At 35.6% G+C, this 23,218-nt stretch overlaps 1 protein-coding gene across 8 annotated transcripts in view; it reads left to right on the forward strand.

Annotated features, from left to right (window-relative positions):
• Positions 1-23,218, forward strand: part of HDAC9 (histone deacetylase 9) — a 941,976-nt gene that overhangs the window by 751,079 nt on the left and 167,679 nt on the right. For all 8 annotated transcript variants that reach the window (XM_017890061.1, XM_017890068.1, XM_017890066.1 and 5 more), the window contains 2 exons: positions 22,482-22,537; positions 22,783-22,870. In XM_017890061.1, the coding sequence (XP_017745550.1) occupies positions 22,482-22,537; positions 22,783-22,870 (144 nt within the window). The remainder of the gene's footprint in view (positions 1-22,481; positions 22,538-22,782; positions 22,871-23,218) is intronic.

Below are 23,218 nucleotides of genomic sequence, written 5' to 3' on the forward strand. Positions count from 1 at the left end.
TCCTTCATTCTGCTACTGTAGGATTTGCATATGTTTATTGATTTGCATATGTTGAAACAACCTTGCAACTTAGGGATAAATCCCACTTTATCATGATGTGCTTTGAATTTGGTTTGCCAGTATTTTGATTTTTACATCCATGTTCATCAGGGATATTGGCCTGTAGTTTTCTTTTTTTGCAGTGTCCGGTCTGGTTTTCGTATCAGAGTAATGCTTGCCTTATAAAATTAGTTAGAAATGCTCCCTTCTTTTTAATTTTTGAAAGGGTTTGAGAAGTATTAGCATTGATTCTTTAAATGTTTGTTAGAATTTACCAATGAAACTTTTGGTCCTGGGTTTTACTTTGTTGGGAATTTTAAATTTTGATTCAATCTCCTTGCTATTGGTTTGTTCAGATTTTCTGTTTCTTCATGATTCAGCCTCAGCAGGCTATCTGGGGCTAGGAATTTTTCTGTGTCTGTAGGTTATCCAATTTGTTAGCATATAATTTTTCAGAGTCTCTTATGATTCTTTTTATTTCTGTGGTATAAGTTGTTAAGTCTCCTTGTTCAATTCTGATTTTATTTGAGTCTGGTATCTTTTTTCATTAGTTGATCTAGTCAAAGGATTGTCCATTTCATTCATCTTATCAGAAACCAACTGTTTTGTTGACCTTTTCTAATTTTAATGTTTTATTTCATTTCTTTCTGCTGTAATCTTTATTATTTCCTTCTTTCTGCTAACTTTGAACTGAGTTTACTCTTCTCTTTTTAGTTCTTTATAAAGGTTTGTTGTTTATTTGAGATCTTTCTTTTTTGGTACTATAGGCATTTATTACTATAAACTTCTCTCCTAGAACTGCTTTTGCTGCATCCTTTGTTTTGGTATATTGTGTGTTCATTTTCATTTAGATTAATTTTTTATTTCTGATTGTTTTCTTATTTGACCCATTGGTTTCCCAGAAATATGTTGCTTAATTTTCACATATTTGTGAATTTTCCAGTTTTCCTCTGGTTATTGATTCCTAGTTTCATACTACTGTGGTCAGGAAAGATACTTGGTGTGATTTCAGTCTTCATAAATCTGTTAAGACTTGTTTTGTGACCTAATGTGTAATCTGCCCTGGAGAATGTTCTGTGTGCACTTAAGGAGAATGTGTATTCTGCTGCTGCTAGATGGAATGTTCTGCATCTGTCTTTTATGTCCGTTTGATCTGTAGTGTTTTTCAAGTCCACTGTTTTATTATTGATTCTTTCTTTTTTTGTGGATGATCTATTCTGTAAGATCAGCAACAAGATAATCTTGCTACTTCTTGAGATCATGTTTGGAGATTCTAGCAGGGAAGTACAACTACTTGTGTATCCTTGATCGAAGAATGGTACTCCTCTATTGAGGAACGTCATCCTCTTCAACTAAGTGCTTAGCTTCAGGAGAAAAGCATGTGAAGCAGTGAAAGAGGAAGGGGATCTCTGCATAGCCAGTGATCTGCCAAATCAACCCTGGTGATCAATGAATTGACAGATGTTGTAGTCAGATTGCTTTCACATGCCAATCTTTCTATTTCTATCTAACATTGTACTGGAAGCCTAGTTAGAGAAATTAGAGAAGAAAAAGAAGTGAAGGCATCCAAATTAGAAAGAAAGTAGTAAAATTGTCTCGGTTTGAAGATGACATGGTTTTATGTATAGAATACCCTAAAGACTCAACCAAAATACTGTTACAACTATAAACTCAGGAAAGTTATAGGATATAAATCACCATACAAAAATCAGCAGTGTTTCAATATTCTAACGATGAACTGTCCAAAAAAAATCAAAAATTAAACCAAGGAGATAAAAACTTTGCATACTGAAAACTATAAAACATTGATGAGAGAAATTTTGAAAGACTTTAATAAATGGAACAATATCCCATGTTCATGGACTGGAAGAATTAACATTGTTAAAATATACAAGGTAATCTATGGATTCAATTAAATCACTATCAAAATTTCAATGACATTTTTCACAGAAAGAGAAAATATATCCTAAAATTCATATGGTACCAAAAAAGATCCTGAATAGCCAAAGCAATATTAACCAAAAACAAAACAAAACAAAACACAAAACAACAACAACAAAAACAAAGATGGAGACATCACACTTCTTGATTTCAAATTCTGCATCAGAGCTATAGTAATCAAAACAGTATGATACTGGCATAAAAATGAACATATAGACCAATGGAATAGAATAGAGAGCCCAGCAATAAAATCCACCTAAATATGGTCAGCTAATCTTCAATAAGGGCATCAAGAATACAAAATGGGGAAAGGATAATCTCTTCAACAAATGAATCGGGAAAACTGGATATCCACATGGAATAATATAATATTGGACCCTCACTTTGTACTATAGACCAAATTTAACTCAAAATCTATTAAAATCCTAAACATAAGACATTAAACTATAAAACTACTTGAGAAAAACTTAGGGAAACTCTCCATAACAGCTTCTTGGCAATGAATTTTTGGTTATAACACAAAAAGCACAGGCAACAAAATCAAAAGTTGACAAATGGGAATATATTAAACTAAAAAGCTTCTGCATAGCAAAGAAAACAATCGACAAAATTAAAAGGCAACCTATGTAATGGGAGAAAACACTTACAAACCATATATATGATAAGAGGTTAATATCCACAATGTATAAGAAATTCATACAACTCAATGGCAAAAACAAAAACAAAATAACCTGATGAAAAGGCATGCAAAGAACTTGAATAAACATTTCTTAAAGAAGACATACAGACATATATCTGGCCAGATAAAAGAAGGCATATATCTGGTCAACAGATACATGAAGAGATACTCAACATCACTCATTATCAGGGAAATGTAAATGGAAATGAAAATGATGTACCTCACACCTGTTAGGATGGCTGTAATTAAAAACAAAACACAAGTGTTAGCAAAAATGTGGAGAAAAGGGAACCATGGTACACTGTTAATGGGGAACGTAAATTGGAAATTTATCATTTTGGAAAACAGTATGGAATTTCCACAAAAACATTAAAAATAGAACTGCCGTTATGATCCAGAATCCATTTTCTGAATATTCATACAGAGGAATTGAAATCAGGATCTTCAAGTGTCACCTGCCCTCTCATGCTCATTGAAGCATTACTCACAATAGCTAAGATATGGAAAAAACCTAAATGTGCATTAGCAGTTGAGCTTACAAATGAAATACAGCATATACACACAATGGAATATTATTCGGCCTTTAAAAGGAAGGAAATTTTGCCATTTTCAACAACGTGGATGGTCCTGGAAGACAATATGCTAAGTGAAATAATCCAGACACTTACATGTGGGTTCTGAAATAGTTGAGCCCACAGAAACAGGAGGTTGCCAGAAACTTCAGGGAGAAGGAAATGGAGAGGTTATGGAATTTAAAAAACAACAATAACAAAAAACAAAGAAAGGGAAACACAAGATTTTATTGAGCTCATGTGCATAATTCAGAGTAGTATTCCCATCTCAATGTCTTTAATCTCTATCACATCTGCAAAGTCTTTTTTGCTATTTAAGGTAACATTCACAGATTCTGAGAATTAGTATGTGGACAGCTTTGGGGAACTATTCTACCTACCACAACCAGTTACCCAAGATTCAAGGTAGAGTTCTTCTTTAATATTCTCACTGTATATAGCTATAAGCAGTTTAGCAATCCATTGATATTTTTCAGAAATCAATGATATTTATGTTTAAATTAAGGTTTAATGTATATTGAATAGAACACACAGATTTTCAAAGGCATAATGTCTTTTGACAAATGTCTATAGCTGGCTAACACCACAAATTATAAAATATTTAAATCATCCCAGAAAGTTCCTTCATGTCCCTGGTAGTAGACCTAGATCATTGGCAAACACTGATCTAGTTTTTTCCATCATAATCTATTTGTTCCTATTATAGAACGTTATATAAATGGCAGTATAGAGTATGTGGTCTTTTCTTTGTGACTTCTTTCACTTAACAAAATGTTTATGTGATACATCCATGCTCTTGCATGTATTGGGAGTTTGTTAACTTTTATTGCTGAGTGGTATTGTATGAACACAAACCAATTTGTTGATTCATTCTCGTTTTGGGCTATGATGAAAAAAACCACTATAAAGAAACTTTTCTAAATCTGTTTTTGGACATATCTTTTTATTTCCTATGGGTAAATGCCTAGCAGAGAAATCAATGTTACAGCTTAACTGTATGTGTATTTTATAAGAATATGAGAAACTATTTTCCAAAGTAATTACCACTTTATTTGTGGAATCTGTAATGTCAGCTCTCTTATTCCTGAGAGTGGTAATTTGTGTCTGCATTTTTTTTTTTTTTTTTTTGCCTTATCAGTCTGGCTAGAGGTTTATCAATTTTATCGATCTTCTACCAGCCTTTACTTTTGTTAATATTCATGACTTTTTTCTGTTTCCTATTTCACTGTCTTCATCATTATTATTTCTCTTTTTTCTACAGGCAGTATGTTTTATTTGCTCTTATTTTTGTAGTTTTCAAAGTGGAAGCTGAGGTCATAGATTTCAGATTTTTCTTCATTTCCAGTACAGCATTTATTGATATAAATTTCCCTCTAAATACAGCTTTATCTACATTCTGTAAATTTTGCTATGTTATATTTTCATTTTCACTTGTCTGATTTTCTCTTTGAGTTTTTTATGACATGTGAGTTATTTAAAAGTGTATTATTTAGTGTCTAATTACTTGGGTATCTTTTCAGGTATCTGTCTTTAATTGATATGTAATTTAATTCCACTGAGGGCAGAAAACATTCTTTGTATGGTTTTAATTCTTTTACGTTTATTGATATCTATAATGGTATAATTTTTTTATCTCTTCCTACAACTTGTATTACTTTATTGTATATTTACTTTTATGCATACGTAGATTCTCACATTTAATTATTATTAATTTTCTTAAAAAGTTGAAAAATTTTAAACAAGTTTAAATGTTGGTATATGTTTATATGTGTTTGTGTTGTGTGTTTGTGGGGGTGTGTGTGTGAGAGAGAGAGAAGGAGAGAGTAAAGGAAAGAAAGGGAGAGGGACAGGGAGAGCGAGAAAGAGAGACAGAATATGTGCATAGTCATCCCTTGATATTCACAGGGGACTGGTTTTAGAACCCCCCCTTAAATAGCTCAAATCCCTTACATAAAATGTTGTAATATATACATGTAACTTATGCAATCCTCCGTATACTTTGTCATCTCTATTTATAATACTTAATATAATGTAAATGTCAGGTAGTTGCTATGCTGTCTTTTTTATTTGTACTTTTAAGTGTTATATTGCTGCTTTTTTATTTTTTCCAAATCTATTTTACCTGCGTTGATAAAATCCACAGATACAGAACCCATGGATACAAGGGTCAACAGTATATGTATAAAATAAAGATAATTTATGGAATGTCTTTTATATTTGCTCACATATTTAACCTTTCTAGTGTTCTGTATTCATTTGAGTCGATCCAGGTTTCCATCTGGCATCATTTCCTTTCAATCTGAACTATTTCCTTCAACATTCCTTGCACCACTGTTCTACCAGCAACAAATTCTCTCATCTTTTGTTTATAAGAAAATATTTTTATTTTCCTTTAATCTTTGGTTAATATTATCATTTGATATATAAAACTATACTGACTGTTGTTTCATACTCTAAAGATACATTTTCAATGTCTTTTTTTTTTTATTTTGTCTTCCCTTTTTTTTGAAAATTTTCTCTGGTTCTTTTTAAGATTCTTTATATAGCTTAATGACTAGGTAGATTTTCTTTTTTTTTCTGGTTGAAGTAAGGATTGAGCTTAATGTATGGCTTCCTGTTTTTAATAACAATTGGAGAACTTTTCGCTAATATTTCTTCAAATACACTTTTCTGCCCCATTTTTTATATCCTCTGTTTCTGAGGGTCCTATTACATGTTTATTTCATCACTTCGGTATGTCCCACTGGACATTGAGGGCTCTGTTCATTTTCTTGAGTCTCATTTTCTTCTTTGTACTTTTGTTTTTCTTGCCTTATCTTTGTCCTTGACCTCTGTTATGTTCAACCTGCTGCTAATATCATCAAAAAAGTTTTCATTTCACACATTGTACTATTTACTTCTAAGATTCCCATTGAGTTCTTTTTTACACCTTCCAGTTCTCTTTTGAAATTTATTTGTCACTTCACCATTATATTCATCTTTTCCTATAGATTATTTGACATACTTGTAATTATTTTCAGATTTTTATCTGATAATTCTGAGTCATTTGTGAGTCTGTTTCTATTATCTTATTTTTCACTTGATTCTGAGTCTTTTTTTTCTGCTTCTTTGCCTATCTTGTAATATTTGATCATATTCTAGGAATTGTGTTAAAGAAAAAGAAACAATGGAGGCTTAAATGAGCTTGTTTCTTTGGAGTTTAATTCTTTTAAAAGTTTCTTCGTGAAGATATTCAATTATTTAAAGGAAAACATGCTTCTCTGGGGCTTCTTTGGTTATTTATTATTACTTTGGCAGACTGAAGGTTTTGCACATCCTTCTTCTTGCTGGTCGGGTGTGGATCTCCAAAACAGATTCATATTTGAGAAGGTGTTGAAGTTCTTTCTTGTTTCCAATTTTATGGTCATACTCACAAAGGACAAAGTCAAGTGATGACAACAGGGGCACATTGATTTATTTATCTATTTATTTCTTCAACTTAAATGGAGGAAAGGATAAATATGTTACTAAATACTTTCTGCACATCCACTGCTGAATAGCTACCTAAATATCTGGGAAAGGGATAAATCTTGGCAGTTATACATTTACTTTGTAGGAAACTGACTTGTTTTCAACCTCCTTGCCTCCTGTTGTACCAGTGCTCCAACTCTCTCTGAAAACTTAGGTTAGCCAAATTATGAACTGACTTACAACTCTGAAAAGTTTCAAACAAATAAACACTTAAAAACTTTTGGGTGAAATAAAAGGTGAGTCTCCCTATTTACTAAGATTTTTTGATCAGGTACCAAGACCTGTCAGTTAGTTGTCTGGCCTATCGTGTTCCCATACCACAGTCCATTTCTTTCTAGGATTTTAGTCCTACTGTCTGCATTTCTGAAGACTAAAATTTCAGTTTCTCTTTTGTAGTTTTAACTGCCTGCTTTATGGTAATTGGATCTGCCTATTTCCAGCCTCTTCATCTGGCTCTTGGCTTCAGACTGTCAGGATTTCATTACTTATATATGCTTTAGCTTATACTGACTAAAAATTGCTACATCTTTCTTCAGACTCTACATCACTCCCCACTCTAAACCTTGCCGAGCTTTTCCCAGTACCTGACACCTACTTTGCACTTTTAAACAAAGTCCTGATGATATTTTAAAAATAACATAGATGGGAAAGAATGCTTCCTGAAATAAATTATAGTCTTTAACATTTACTTCCAAGGTTTTCTACTGCTATATTTTTACCTGAATATTTAAAACATAGAACAAATAAATAATGTAAAATGAAAAATATCTTCCAAATAATTTATGTTTGTTTTTATCTTTGATAATAATAAATTTGATATCCGCTAGTTTATGTATATTGCAGAAGGTTCCTTGCTTTTTTGTTTCAATCTCTGCAAAAGACATTTTTTGGCTTTTTTGATACTAGTGTTCCAATTGTACATATCATACACACTTGGAGAACATTAGTATTTTTCACCTCTGTAATTTTATATGGCAGTAAATTTCATTCACATGTGCATGCTCACCCCCACCAACCCCAACTTGCTATAAAATGAAAAGGCTGGTCAACTGCTTTGATATTCTTTATATATAATGCTATTATGTACCTAATGCCACGTAATTTAATTTCTTTGGTCAAAATTTGTATTGAATTGCCTAATTTTTACTAAATTGATCAAATTCACTTGTTGGTAGCTATTCTTCTAGTGTATAGCCATGGAAAATTAGAGTTTAATGCAGGAAGAACATTTATAATTAGAATAATATAGTCAAAACTAAAATCATCTATCCAAAGAACCTAGACATTTTGATAATAGTTATACAATATACATTGCAATTAATCTTCAAATTTTTGAAATTTTATAAATCTAATTGAAACTGTTTATATGTTACAAATGATGGTGAAAATATTAGTACTACTGTTGATTGAAGGAACATCTATTGTAATAAAATATGAGTATAAGACAAAGAGATATTACTATGGGGCACTCATTGGTACAGTCTTTATAGCCCATTATAATCTTTTCTCAAGCCATGATCATTACTATTATTGTGTGCTATGATCTTCAAAAAGGCTATGAACATCTGTCTTAAAAAATAGTTAGTGTCTTAAAACAAAAGCAAATCTTCTTCTTCCCTAATTTCTGGGTTTTTTTTTTTTTTTTTTTGAAGTTGTGCATACTGGGGCCATATTTATATGACGAAAATATCTGATTTTGTTTTTTAATCAATGTGATCCAAAATCAGTCATGTTTCAAAAAATTTGGCCAATTGAATTGTTGGGCCTTATGTCAAATAAAACCACTGCTTGATAAACTAAACAAATTGCTTTCAATGGGTTATTATTGCCTTACCAAGACCACATCCTGATGATTTCCCCCCTCACAACAAGACCTTCTTCATAGTGGATCCATTGTTATCATTTTCATAAAAGGCTCAACTTAAATTACATTTAATAGAAGCGTTATCATCAGATGCTCTGTCTCCTTCCTACCAGAAGCCTGGTTTTTCACAAATGCATTTAGTCCTATCTGTAGCTCTAGTTTTGCCAGGCTGAAGGCCGTAGGCCTGATGGGCTGGAGATGCCAGGCCCTTAAGAACTGTTTTCCAGTGCTGTCAATAAACTCCCTCCTTCCAGATTCTTTACAGAGGAGGGCTGGCAGCTGTGCATAGGCTTTGGGATCCACCATCCAGTTACATTTCTAATGCTGAGCTCTTGTTTTCCTGGCTCCCTTGAGCTGGCTCAAAGAAACAAAATGGTATTCCCATATGTCCCTTATTGTTTTCTTGGCAAATATCCCTACTCCCCTTAATCTCCCAGATTCCAGCATGAGAGACAAATTTTCTTTGTGAAAATTCCCTCCCGCAGAGGCTGCAGATTAATAGCACTGATTCTAAAGCAAACTGTCTTTACTGTCTTTTATAAGGTCTTTTAAAGGCTGAAGTTAGCTGGGTTTAGGGGCTATATTAGCATATTCCGAAATATTATGCATATGGTAAACCATAGCAATACAATACAAAGGCAATACAAATAACTGAGCTTGATTTACTAATTTGAATGTTAATACCAATGGTTCAGATATGAAGAGATGCCTAGTGACTGAGTGATCCTCTTTCCCTTTCTCATAAAGATTTATGTGTTAAGGCAAACCAACTATCTACAATCTTTAGTAGACATATTCATTTATTTTTACTTCTAAATAAAGCTTAATTCCAATAAATTGAAGTTAGGAAGGAAGCATTCTACTTTCACATTATTGTTGCCATAATATAAATCATGTGAACCTATTTTTCATCACAGAGATTAGTGTAGCTAAAGAGGAAGACTTTAGAACTTTAGACTTTAGAACACATCAAGGATCCACAGTTACTATTGAACAGGAACTTTGAATGTGAGCTAGTATAGGCATATTGAATAAATGATGAACTGTATCATATTCATACTGGTTAATTTGAGATTGCCAGTTATTTAACAGGATATTAACATTATAGCTATACCTGAGCCATTTCTGAAAAGAGGAATCTGAGCCAATTGTTACATACTCTCTTATAAGGTCATAAGTGGGAGGTGATGGGGAGGAAAGATGGGAGGTGATGCAGGAGGAAAGACTTCATTTTCTCTCTGCTCCTAAATTGGTTTCTGGTCATCTAAATCCCCCAGTCCATTACCAGAGAGTGAGAGCAAGGGAAGGCAGTATTCATTCATTCCATTTTCATGCATGATCTTACTCAACAATTTTTAACATCTCAGTGACATCAACAAAGACACTGTTTAATTTCCACTGAACAATGTTCAGTTTCTTTAGATTAAAAAAATGGAATCTCATATCACTATGTTAAGTGTAACCAACACCATTTTGGATGGGGAAGCAGTCACATATAAATGACCTGTCAGAGGTATTCCACAAGGACCTAAGGAATGTTGATTGTATTTTTTTGGGCCCTATTCAACTTTACCTGAATAAAAGGGGGAAAATCCTTATAAATAAACTACTTAATATACCTAGGTGAGCAGTATTATTTATATTGTAAAGCCTGTCACAACAAATATCCTTACACACTCACTCCCCTAAACAAAACAACCAAAAAAACCCAAAGAGGGTTCAACCAATAACACAAATGCTTGAAGCAGTGATTTTCCAAAACAAAATTTGAGTGTAATAGGAGAACATTTGGATCTTTTTTTCAGTTAAACCTTTCAAAAGCATTATGTCCTGACCATGTTTCTGATTTCTTGACCTCTGTACAACTTAATATAAAAAAATCAGAAGTTTATTGCTGTGAATATTTTAAAATACGTTAAACTAGCTAATGTATGCTTTATTTCATTACTCTTTTGTTCTGTCATCAGGTAAGAGACTTGTACACATGGCAAGTAAGATTATTGGGAGGTTAGAAGGGGCACTTGCTAGCAAACCTATTTTTGAGGGAGAAAAACTACTATCCCAGCATAGTCATAAAACTGCAGATTCTGGCTGCTTTCAACAATTCTTTTGTAAAAGACCCAAATTGCCTATGCACAAGTATATTTAATAATTAGAGTTACCATTAAATAGTAAAGTGAATTAAATATCCTCATTCTTCTTAAAAAAAATCAAAAACTTCAACCTACATTTATGCAAAGCATGCTTCTTAAAGTCATTTTCAAAATTGATAATGCATCGATATGAATTTGGGTAGCTGAAATTTTGGCTTCCAGTGAAATAGTTCACACACATAAAACATTGCATACGAATTTTCAATTCAGCAAATGTATTGGAAGTAGTAATTCAACCATCACATCTTCACTTGGAAATATATGCTGTAGAATTTTTCCATACTGTGCTTGCTTTTGATCCATATTATTTTACTGAGCATTGATACTTTCAAACATTTAGAAGTACTTTAGTGCTGATACTTAGGCATTGGGAGGTAATTATTGAGCTCTAACTTACCAGTACACTCAAAGAGGAATTTTAAAAACAGAATCCCAATCAGCTGGTCTGATATGCTCAATTAGTTTTTGGATAGTAGGCAGTTACATTATACATAAAACATTTTCTCTGTATGATTTTTCATTTTGTGATAGTCTCCTAAAATAGTTATATAAAAATTTAATATTTGATGAACTACTTCCAACAAAGAAACAATCATCTCATCTCTTGTCAGTTTATAAATGTTACACAGACTTACTATTCTCTGCACTGCAGCTATACCTTTACCAAGAATAAATACATAAAAATCAGTAAGTAGCTAGCAGGACTATTGGGTATTAAAGGTAGTATTAATTTAAGCTCTGCACTCATTGCTTAGTGTTTGTTAAAGTCTGAATCATCTTGACTTTTTTGTTCTGCATTCTGTATTTATTGGCTGATTTTGGTACACGATGTGTTCTTACTCTCATCAGTGGAGATTTGACCTTTATTTTTCATGATTTTGAAGCCTAAAGTACTCCATCTAGGTTGGAATTAGTAGCGGTTCTTACCATCCAAATACTATTTGGCTATGGGGGTGTTAGAGAAATGGAAATATACATTTCTGTTGCCCATGGGAAAATCTTAATGAATGCAACAAGTAAAATTATCATATAAATTTGCACTTTCTTATTTTCTGTACCCATCACTGCCATAGCAATAGACTTAGTTTATGTGAAATTAAAAAAAGAAAGAAAGAAGGAAAGAAAGAAAGAGAGAGAGAGGGAGGGAAGGAGGGAGGGAGGGAGGAAGAGAAAAAGAATGTTTAACCAGGCGCAGTGGCTCATGCCTGTAATCCCAGCACTTTAGGAGACTGAGATGGGTGGATCGCTTGAAGTCAGGAGTTTAAGACCAGCCTGACCAACATGGCAAAACTCTGTCTCTACTAAAAATACAAAAATTTGCCAGGCTTTGTGGCATGCACCTGCAATCCCAGCTCCTCAGGTGGCTGAGGCAGGAGAATCACTTGAACCCAGGAGGCGGAGGTTGCAGTGAGCCGAGATCGTGCCACTGTACTCCAGCCTGGGTGACAGAGCGAGACTCCATCTAAAAATAATAATAATAATAATAAATAAATTTTAAAAACCAACAAAAAATAAATGTTTAAATTGGTTCCAGTGATTTGCTTACTGCCTGCGCTTTATTTGCCTAGGGAGGGTTTCACTATGTATATAAAGAACATAAAAATAAATCTGACATTTTGATAAATTTGCCCAGAAAATGTGAATTTCATCAGTTGTGAAAATAGACTAGTCTAAAATGATCAGATTTTTTTTCTTCAAATCCAGTTTTGCATATAAATGATTCCATAGATTTTCTTTCCTGGATACCACATGGCTATATTTGGCAATTAAATATTCTCTTGTACTTCCACATGTGGTCACAATGGAAAACATCATTTCTTCCCTTTAAACTAAGGAGAAACATCCATAACACCAATCTAAATAACAACAAGAGAGTAGGAATGTGAGTATTCAGTCCTTGAAACATCAATCGTCACTTTTGGTGACATTAAAATACTGCCAAAGTTCTATTATTAGTCATTTTCATGCCTGAAGGGAAAGTAAAACTTGAGAAGAAATGTTACAAATCAGTTCATTAAAATAAAATCTATATCACCATTAAGTTGACTGAAATCCACAAAAAAGTACTATAGGATATATTTGCTTAGATTCACTGCTTGGTCTTTGTAACTTAAAATATAAAGCAAAGAGTTTTTCCATGTTATTAAGTAGAAAAAAATCTAAACTGTATTGCATAATATGGCATTTGTGGGTTTTACTACAACAATCTAAGATGCTCATACGTTTAAAAAGGTTAAATATGAATATCATATTCACTTCAAAGTTTGAGAAACAGATTTGTTTTCATAAAATAAAAAACATTTTCTATTTTAGCCATTAAATGAGAAAATAAGAAATTAAGCCACTAAATTTTTTCTTGCATACATTTTCTGATAGTTATATTTTGTCAGACTAGTAGATTTTCAAGTTCTTTGAAAAACAGTAAATTAATTATTTTTAAAAACTTGTTGAGAAATACTTATTGAAGAGAGACATGTTCTTGAGCCAAGGAGAAACTTGGTTAAAGTATAATATACAACACATCTTTATGTCAGAAAAATACTACACAAATTCCCTGTCAGGAGACTCAGAATTCAGTGTGAAAAGCAGATACTGTAAGAATAGTAATCTTATTTTAAAACATTTTCACAGTTTCATCAAATCATTGATTCTATTCATTATAAAGCACAAAATATCTTATGTGTTTTAAGAAAGAAGGTGCTCCCAAGTCTAAACAGCAACCTTCTCCCAAAACCTGGGGTGCAAAATCTGGGGCCCTTGAGAGAAGGAAAATTTTCCAGCAAAGGCCAGAGTAGAGGAATGGCCAGAGGGAGAGGAAAAGAGCCAGGGTAGTAGCTATTCATAGATCTATTTTATCATTCTTTACTGGCCACTGTATGTCAGGTACTATGTAAATCTAGCAGATAAAATGGTGAGCAAAAAGTAGATGCTTTGGGGAATGGGGAGGAGGACATTAATCTTATAATAAACATAATAACAACAAATGTATTAAATAATCACACCAAGAGGTGTATCATTACAAGTAGAGATGAGTTCTCAGAAATTGGGGTTGGCAGATCTCTAAGAGCATATTATAGAGTGTCTTAGTCCATTTGTACTGCTGTAACAAAATACCACAGATGCAGTAATGTGTAACAAGCAGAATGTATTTACCCACAGTTCTGGAGGCTGGGGTCAAGTCCAAGATAAAGGTGCCAGCAGATTTGATTGTCTTGTGAGGTCTTTCTCTGCTTCCAAAATGGCACCTGGTTGCTGTGGCCACCTGAGGGGAGTGACAGTGTGTCCTTATGGGGTGGAAGGCAAAAGGGCAAGCCCACCAAAGGCTTCATGAAGCCTATTTTATAATGGCCTTATCCTATTTATGATAGGAAATGCTCACATGACCTCATCACTGCTTAAAGGCCCTACCATTTAATAATATCATATTGACCCTTAAGTTTCAACATCTGAATTTTGGAGGGAACACATTGAAACCAGAACACAGAAGAACTTGATGGTGACTGATAGAGGCTCAGGAATGGTTTCTCTGGTGAAATGATGTTGGAGCTGAAATGTGTGGATAAGGAGGCATTATCCAGGCAAAGGGAGGGAGTGGGTAAGTGGAAGACATCCCACATAGAACTAGGAGCATAGGCAGAGCACTGTGGCAGAAGGAATGAAAAGGCCAGTGTGGCTGGGGTGGAGAAAGCAAGATGGATGGTGCTACAAAATAAAACTGATGCAGTGGTAAAAGGAAAATCAGCTGTTTTTCTGTATATTCACAATTAACATAGAACACTTCAGACACCATATGTATGTGTTTTTTTCCTACAGCCAGCAATTCTCCAACTATCTGCAGACACTGACTGGGTGTCCTACAGTTTAACTCAATTCTGACACTCTCTTCCTGTAGATAGAATCAGATCTCACAAGTTAAGGGCCCAGTCCCACCAGACTGTCCCCACTTCAGATGCCAGTTGCACGTCCAGGTTGTCATCTGTGCCTCTGCCCAGTTGGCTATAAATCACATGTTGTTACAACCCCCTCTTTGGGTCTGATTATGCTAAGATAACTTCCAGAACTCAGGAAATCAGTTTACCTACTAGATTACTGTTTTACTATGAAAGACACAACTCAGGAACAGCCAGATGGAAGAGATGCATGGGACAAGGTATGTAGGAGGGGCACAAAGCTTCCATTGCCTCTCCAAGTGTGCCACCCTTGCAGTTTCTCTACATGTTCACCAGCCTGGAAACTCTCTGAAACTTATCTTTTCATTGTTTATGGAGGTTCCATCACATGGACAAGATTGATCAAATTATTGGCCCTTGATAATCAACTCTACCTCCAGCCTCTCTCTTCTCCCCAGAGGTTAAGGTGTGAGGATAAATATTTCAATCTTCTAATTATGCTGTTGGTTCCTCTGGAAACCAGCCACCATCCTGAGGCTATCCAGGACTCCCCAGTCCCCAGTCATCTCATTAACATACAAAAAGACACCTTAAATTTCAAAGAGTCCAAGGGTTGTTTTTTTTTTTTTTTTTTTTTTTTTTTTTTGAGACAGAGTCTTACTCTTGTCGCCCAGGCTGGGGTGCAATGGGGCAATCACGGCTCACTGCAACCTCCGCCTCCCAGGTTCAAGCGATTCTCCTGCCTCAGACTCCCAAGTAGCTGGGATTACAGGCACCTGCCACCACGCCTGGCTCATCTGTGTATTTTTAGTAGAGATGAGGTTTCACCATGTTGGCCAGGCTGGCCTTGAACTCTTGACCTCAGGAGATCTGCCTGCCTCAGCCTCCCAAATGGCTGGGATTACAGGTGTGAGCCACGGCACCCCGCCACATATTTCTTTTTTATATCATAGGTGAACAGAGACCAGATCAGGCAGTTGACTAGTTTTAAATGACTGTTCTTATGTGCCAGATTGTCTGGAATAGAATCCCAGCACTGTCACTTGCTAGATATGAACCTTAGGCAAGTTATTTCATCTTTCTGTGCCTCAGTTTCTTCATTTGTGAAATGGGGATAATAATATTATCTGCCTAACACAAGTTGTTAGGATTAAATGAGCAATAAAATATTAGATTTTATTTATCATATTATTTGTATTTTGTTATTTATTATATATCCTGCTATAATATTATGATATAATACTTGTATTTGTCATTTTGTTTTGTTTTTTTAAGACTTAATATGTTTTTTATTCTGATGGAAATAACCCAATAGAAGAAAACACAGGTTATCAGAGAGAGAGAGAGGAAAGCAGTGAGTGAGATGTCCTTGAATAGGTGAGAGGGACTAAGATTAAGTGCACATGTCAATTAATTGTTCTCACATAGGATCAAGGATGGTGGGGTGGGTGAGTAGAATTTCTGGTGGAAGAATGTAGACATTGTATTCGAACTGCTCTATTATCTAGTGAAATAAGAAGAAAAGTCATCACCAAAGGGTAAGGAATGAGCAGGGTAGGAGATTGGAAGAAAGAAAGGAAAGGAAGGTAGAAATGCTCACCTGAAAGGATAGGAGAGTTCATTGTTAAGGAATATAGTATGATTGCTGGGCATCACGTAATGTTTATTTAAGGTTTGTGATCATGAATTTAGGCAACAAGTCATTTGGCTTTTGGATACGCTTAAGTGCAGGAACAGAGCAGGTGTGACTTGTGTTTAATCAGGATGATAATTTTACCACGGAAGTATGTTGGAGGGAGAAAGGGACAAAGTGATTGAAAGTATGTCTGTGCCTCCCCAAAATTCATATGTTGAAGTTCTAATGTCCAGTGTGGCTGTATTTCAATACAGGCCTATGAGGCGATGATAAGGATCACATGCAGTCTTAAGGTCACCAGTCAGATAGGCTGGTACCCTTGTAAGAAGTGGAAGAGGCCAGGCATAGTGGCTCACACCTGTAATCTCAGCAATTAAGGAGGCTAAGGCAGGTGATCAGTTGAGCTCAGGAGTTTGAGACCAGCCTGGGCAACAGGGCAAAACCCCATCTTCACTAAAAATAGAAATTAACCAGGTGTGGTGGCGTGTGCTTGTAGCCCCAGCTGCTCTGGAGGCTGAGGTGGGAGGATGACTTTAGCCCAGGGGTTGAGACTGCAGTGAACTGATATGGCACCACTGCACTCCAGCCCAGTGACAGGGCAAGACCTTGTAAAGAAAAAAGAAAAAAAAAAGAAGAAGAAGAAAGAAGAAGAAGAAGACAGAGAAGAAGAGGATGGAGAAGAAGGAGAAGAAGAAGACGAAGAAGATGATGAGGAAGAAGAGGAAGAGGAAGAGGAAGAAGAAGGAGGAGGAGGAGAAGAAGAGGAGGAAGAGGAGAAGAAGGAGAGAGGAAGAGGAAGTAAGAGAGAGGAAGAGGAAGAAGAGAGGGAAGAGGAGGAAGAAGGAGAGGAGAGGAGGAAGAAGGAGAGAGGAAGAAGAGGAGAAGAAGAGGAAGAAGAGAGAGGAGAAGAGAGAGAAGGAAAGGAAGAGGAAGGAAGAAGAGGAAGAGAGAGGGAAGAGGAAGAAGAGGAACGAAGAGAAAAGAGGAAGGAGAAGGGAAAGTAGAAGGGGAAGGGAGAAGGGGAAGCGGGAAGGAGAAGAGGAAGAAGAAGAAGAAGAAGAAGAGAGAAGAAGAAGGAAGCAGAAGAAGAAACAAAGAAGAGGAAGAAGAGGAGGAGGAGAAGGAAGAAGAAAGACCAGAAGAGGAAGGATAGAAGAAGAAGAAGAAGGAAGAAGAAGAAGAGAGAAGGGAAGAAGAAGAAGAAAGAAGAAGAAGAGAAGAAGAAGAAGAAAGAAACACCAGAGCCCTGCTGTTGTGGAGCTGCTCAGACGTAAGGCACCTGGAGGCGTGGCAGGAGAGAAGACGGCCTGTCTGTAAGCCACAAAAGGCTCTCACCAGAGAACAAACCTTGCTGGAACTGATCTGGGACTTCCAGCATCCAGAACTGTGAGAGATGCATGTCTGTGTGTAAGCCACCTAACCTATGGTCATGAGTTATGGCAACCTGAGCAGAATACACCAAGGGAGTATACCGGCGGGAGAAAGAGACAAGATGACTAAGTGTATATGTGAGGAAGTAAATTTAATGATGGGTCTGAAGTTTAACCCAGACAAGAAGGAAAGCAAACATGGTGGTGGAGGTGATTGATGGATAAGCAAACATGAATAAGATGAATGGATTGGAAGTCCTAGTTCAGATGAAGCTATAACTGGAGTGATAGGATAGTAGGAGAGTAGGATGCTGGACACTGAAATCATGAAAGTGGTGTTGCTATTGGTAATGATAGGGTCTAGGAATATGACTGTAAACAAAAAACTAATGTATTGAAAGCAAAGAGTCAGAGAACTCAGAAATCAGGATATTGAATGGATTGTCTGTGTGGATGTTGAATCACACAGTGAGAGCTCTCTTTGTGGCTTGCAGACAGCCATCTTCCATCTGCCACCCTCATGTGCCTTTCATCTAAGCACTCACAAAGTGAGCTCTGGTGTCTTATCCACTGTGTGGATGTTAGAATAATTACTGGAGGAGTAATTGAAAAAGGCAGGAATTCAAAAGGCAACATATTCAAGGAATGCATTCAGATATAACTGCATACATTTGAGTGATATTTAAAAATAAAATCAACAGGAATTTGTCATGAAATAAAAGGGGATGGAGAAAGGATAGGGAGAAGGTGCCATTAAAGACAACCCATTGGTCTCTGACTTGAGCCACTGGATCAATCATGATACCATTTCTAAGTTAGAGAATGCTGGCAGAAGGTCAGAAGTTTGATCTTGGTATAGAGTTTTAAATGACTTTGATACATCCAAGTGATATTGAGTAGATGGACTAATATATATTGGGCTGGTTCCCAGAGAAGAGCCCATCTTGGACATAGAAATCTGTGAAGTATATGAGATGAGTGATGGCTGAATTCATAAGACTGGTGGCCTTGCCTAGGAGGTGTGGAAAAGCAGAGGAAAAGACAAAGACTTGGACTTGAGTAATTTCAGTATTTAAAAATGAGAAGACTTAGTATGAGCCTCCAATGGGGATTGATTAGGAAGGGAAAAGATAGAGGAAAACCAGGAGAGCATGAAGTTACAGAAGCCAAGAAGAGTCTTGTGAAAAGGAAGATGCAGCCAATAGTTTTGAAAGTTTAGGGCCAGAAGACTGAGATGAAAAAAAATGACCTTGGATTTAGTAGCGTGACGGCCATTGGTAACTTTTGTAAGAACTTCTTTAGTGGACTAATGAGGTTGGAGGAGAAATTAGAGGTTGATAACTGAAGGAGACATGAGGAAAAGGAGAAAGTAGGACAGACCACCTTTTGAAGAATGTTGACTATTAAATGGAGAAGAAGAAAAGCGTGGGAGCCAGAGGGATTGATGGGATTGAGGACAAAGATTTTATATATATATATATAAATTATAAAAAACATATATTTGCACATAANGCTTGAACCTATTTGAATCTCAATACAATGTCTATAATTTGGAGGGGAATTATACAAATGTAACATGTTAGTGCGAAAAGTTTTATAAGGGATGGTAGAAAAGCGGGAAGGTTGGGGTCCAAATTGCAGGCAGTGAGACAGATTTTAGAAGGACTAACACCTTCTCTAGTGTAACAGAGAATAAAGGAACCCGGACTGCATTAGGACGCAGAGTCAGGCATCTTACTGGGTTCTATCTTCTCTTTTTCTGAGTGATACAGTTCTTTTTTACAAGAAAGTATTGTGGGGATAGCTGCAGTGGACTTTATGTTCTCAAAGCAGCAGTGAAGAAACAAGGACACCAACTCTGCCTGCTGCTGCAGGCAGGTTTGTGAGGTGTGAGAGAGGAAACAGCTACCACTTGAGCAGATTGTGGGAGAAGCAACCTTTTGAGGTTTCAACTAAGGAAAGGGGGGCACTCAGAAAATATATGGAAAATGTAGAGGAGTTTGATATTCCTGAGAGCACAATGGAAGGTTTGGGTGGATCATGATGACTGAGAAAAAGTTTGTTGATTTTGGCGAGAAGAAGATCATTTTCAACCTAAGATTAAGCAGTTTCAGAAAGAGTTTAGCAGAATGATGGAGGTTCCCGCAAAGGATTATAAAGTGAAAAGCAGATACTTCGTTCAAGGAATTTAGCTGTAAATGAAAGAAGTGAAAGGAGGAAGACAGAATTCAAGTCTGGGTTTTTTTGTTTTTGTTTTTGTTTTTGTTTTTTTTTATAATCCAGCTAATTACCTATGAGATTTCATTTCCATTTTGTTTCTTAACATGAACTCTAGGGTCAGATTGACTTTATTCCATAATACTAAAATCGTTTCTTCTTTGTTTTCATGCTTTAACCCCTGCCTAGGATGCCTTAAATTTCTTTTTTTCCTTTGTAAACACAACTTTTCTGGTAAGACCCATTAACGCCTCCCTCTCAATATTCCCTGTTATATATATTTTTTCACTATTAGATAATTCATTTTTTGTTTTAAAACGATTTGAAAGCTACATGAAATTTAGCCTGGTGCAGCAGTGCACACCTGTAATCCCTGCACTTTGGGAGTACAGGGTGGGTGGAATGCTTGAACCCAGGAGTTTGAGACAAGCCTGGGCAGCATAGCGAGACCTTGTCTCAAAAAAAAAAACTATATATATAATATATATACATATATATAATTATAAATTAAAAATAAAATAACCCATATTAAACCTTCCTTCGTATGTATTATACTATGTATATTATTAATACTAACACTTCAAAAATTACCATTATAAAGTATTTTCGGTTCCACTAAGTATTTATAACAAAATGTTAACGACTATCTAATAGTCCATGGTATAAATGTACCATAAGTCATTAACCAATCACCTAACGTTAGCTCACTAAAGTAATTTGGTTTTCCCTATTATAAATAAGACACTATCTTTTACATAATTGCTTGTGTACATAGTTAATGGCACCCTTAAGGCAGAACTTTTTTAACTAGATGACTAAATCAGAAGATACATTTTTTTTTAAGGCTCTGGATATATAGAGGTGAATTATTTTCTAAAAAGGCTTTAATGAATTATCCTTCTACAAGCAGCATATGAGCATTTAGCATACCCATTGCATTGTCAGCATAGAACATTTTCTAAAAATTTAATTTCCGGGGTAGAAAATGGCTTCTCTCTGGAGTTCTAAGCTATGTTCATTTAATTACTAATTAAGTTGAATTTTTAAATAGCCACTGGTTACTGGGTGTTTTCTTCTTTATGTTGTTATGTCATACCTTTAACCCATTAAACATATTTTTAATTGAATCACAAAATTTTAGTGTGGTTTATCTAATCATAATAGTTCTTTACATGCTAATTATATTGCCTTGTATTATATAATTGTTATTTTCATCCTAACTATTGGTTTCCCAGTGAACTATGTGCATCTGTCATAATCTTTACCAAATTCTCCATTCTCAGAAGTCCTGTAGCACTCTATAGTGCCAATCCACCATCTTAATATTTCAGTCTCTATTATCTTGTGTTTTTCATTGATAGTTTCTTTCATATTAATATATTACCATCAGAGAGATAGTAAGTGTCTTAAGAATAAGAACAGGGAATATGTTTATCACCCTTACTAGATTTCTAATTGATATTATGTTATATGATTCTAATTTGCTTCTGAGTTTATTATTTTATATATTCAACAAAATATATAGCAAATTAACTCATTGTGTGTTAATGACCATAACATTCTGGGAAAATGTGTGTGCGTTTAAAGACCTAGAGAATAGATTAGTTTTCTCAATATTTTTATATTTGCAGTGAAAGGTTTGAAAAAAAAAAGTACTTGGGGTACGTTGAAATTATTTCAAAAGTTTTAGGATTGTGTATAAAACAGCATTAACATGCTCTTTTGAGCATGTTACTTGAACCATAGTTAAGTGAAAGGTGGTGTGAACCATGTGATAAATGATTACTTCACGTCAAACAGCCCAACTTTTCTGAGCATGCTGGTTTTGCAAGGATTTATAGTTCCCTGCCTTCATGCCGGAGTTACTTCAGCTTTCCGTGATGCATTCCAACTAATCTGGAGGTTAAGGCATTTCTTGATCATGGATAGATCTGCTTGCTTCTCAGCCCTGGAATTCTTTATAAAATTCCAGAACGCGGGCTAGAAATTGACTTGGGGAATCCAATAAAGTTGCAAATCTTGGCGGTCATCCAAGTTAAATTTATAGACTGGAAGAAATGTGGGCTTTCCATTGTTCTCTTTTTCACCTTTCTGGGATTTCTTTTGTGTCTATGTGAGTGTGTGAGTGTAAATTTATCATTTTACTGACATTGCAGTGTAAATAACCATCGAGGAGATCCAGTTAAAGAATTTTCACTTTGGATCTTCTCTGGTCTTTCCAAACTTTGACCCAAACCTGCACCAAGAGTGAATTTCTTCTCCCTCTGTAGGATGTTGATGTCATAAAATAAGAAGTTGTTCTTGAAAATGAATCATGCAAGTTTAACAGCTGACGTGCATGTTTGCCAGCTAGGTGCAACTCCCTGAATCCTGTCCTTCCCCTGACTCGGAGCCTTCTTTTTGGACATGATCTGAGAAAATGTGATCATATGTGTTGTTTCTCTTCATTCTGTGACTGGCAATGGGGGAACAAAAACAATCTCGGAAGCATATGAGACTTCAGTTTTGTGTGTGTGTGCCTGAGGCACTGTCGTGCCTGGAGATCCAAGCAATCCCTCTCCTCCCCTCTCCATTATATCTGACCATTGAAAACCTGTCTTGTTTTTACAGAATGGGTTTGCTGTTGTGAGGCCCCCTGGCCATCACGCTGAAGAATCCACAGCCATGTAAGTACCAGGGACTGTTGCCCATCTCCAAGCACCACGGTTCCTGGCGGTCACCTGCCCCGTGCATGTTTCTGAAGCCTTTAATTGTTAGCAGATGGACTGAAAAATCTTGCGAGGTACTCCCAGAAGCAGATTTATGGCTTCAGAGATCATATAGCATTTAAAAAAAATGCTCTGAACATTATTTATAATGGTTTTCCTGGATGATTTGCTTTCTTATTTCTCTGTTCTTCTCTATTCCGCAGGGGGTTCTGCTTTTTTAATTCAGTTGCAATTACCGCCAAATACTTGAGAGACCAACTAAATATAAGCAAGATATTGATTGTAGATCTGGTATGTATTCCTGGCCAGAGCTGCATTTTCAGTGATTCTAGATAAAAGGGAGTGGATTTGTATTTCTCTGTTAGGGTTGTCTTGCTTTTAGCACTTGCAAACAACTGAAGGGTGTGTTTCCTTTGAATGTGGAAACTCATTAAACTCAGGATTGCAGTTCTGAAACCATAAACATTCACGTTTCACTTTCATGGTGTTAACTGCAATTTAATGAGAAGAAGGCGCAGATCAGGGCAACTTTTATGATCCTTAAATGAATTGATACTTCCACAGTTAAAATAACCCAACAGAACCTGAATTTACTTTTCCCTACAGAATATAGACTCAATAGTCAGATGTGCTGGAAAG

The sequence above is a fragment of the Rhinopithecus bieti genome, unplaced genomic scaffold (genome assembly GCF_001698545.2).
Source record: "Rhinopithecus bieti isolate Rb0 unplaced genomic scaffold, ASM169854v2 scaffold_19861, whole genome shotgun sequence".
In the NCBI taxonomy this organism is placed as follows: Eukaryota; Metazoa; Chordata; class Mammalia; order Primates; family Cercopithecidae; genus Rhinopithecus; species Rhinopithecus bieti.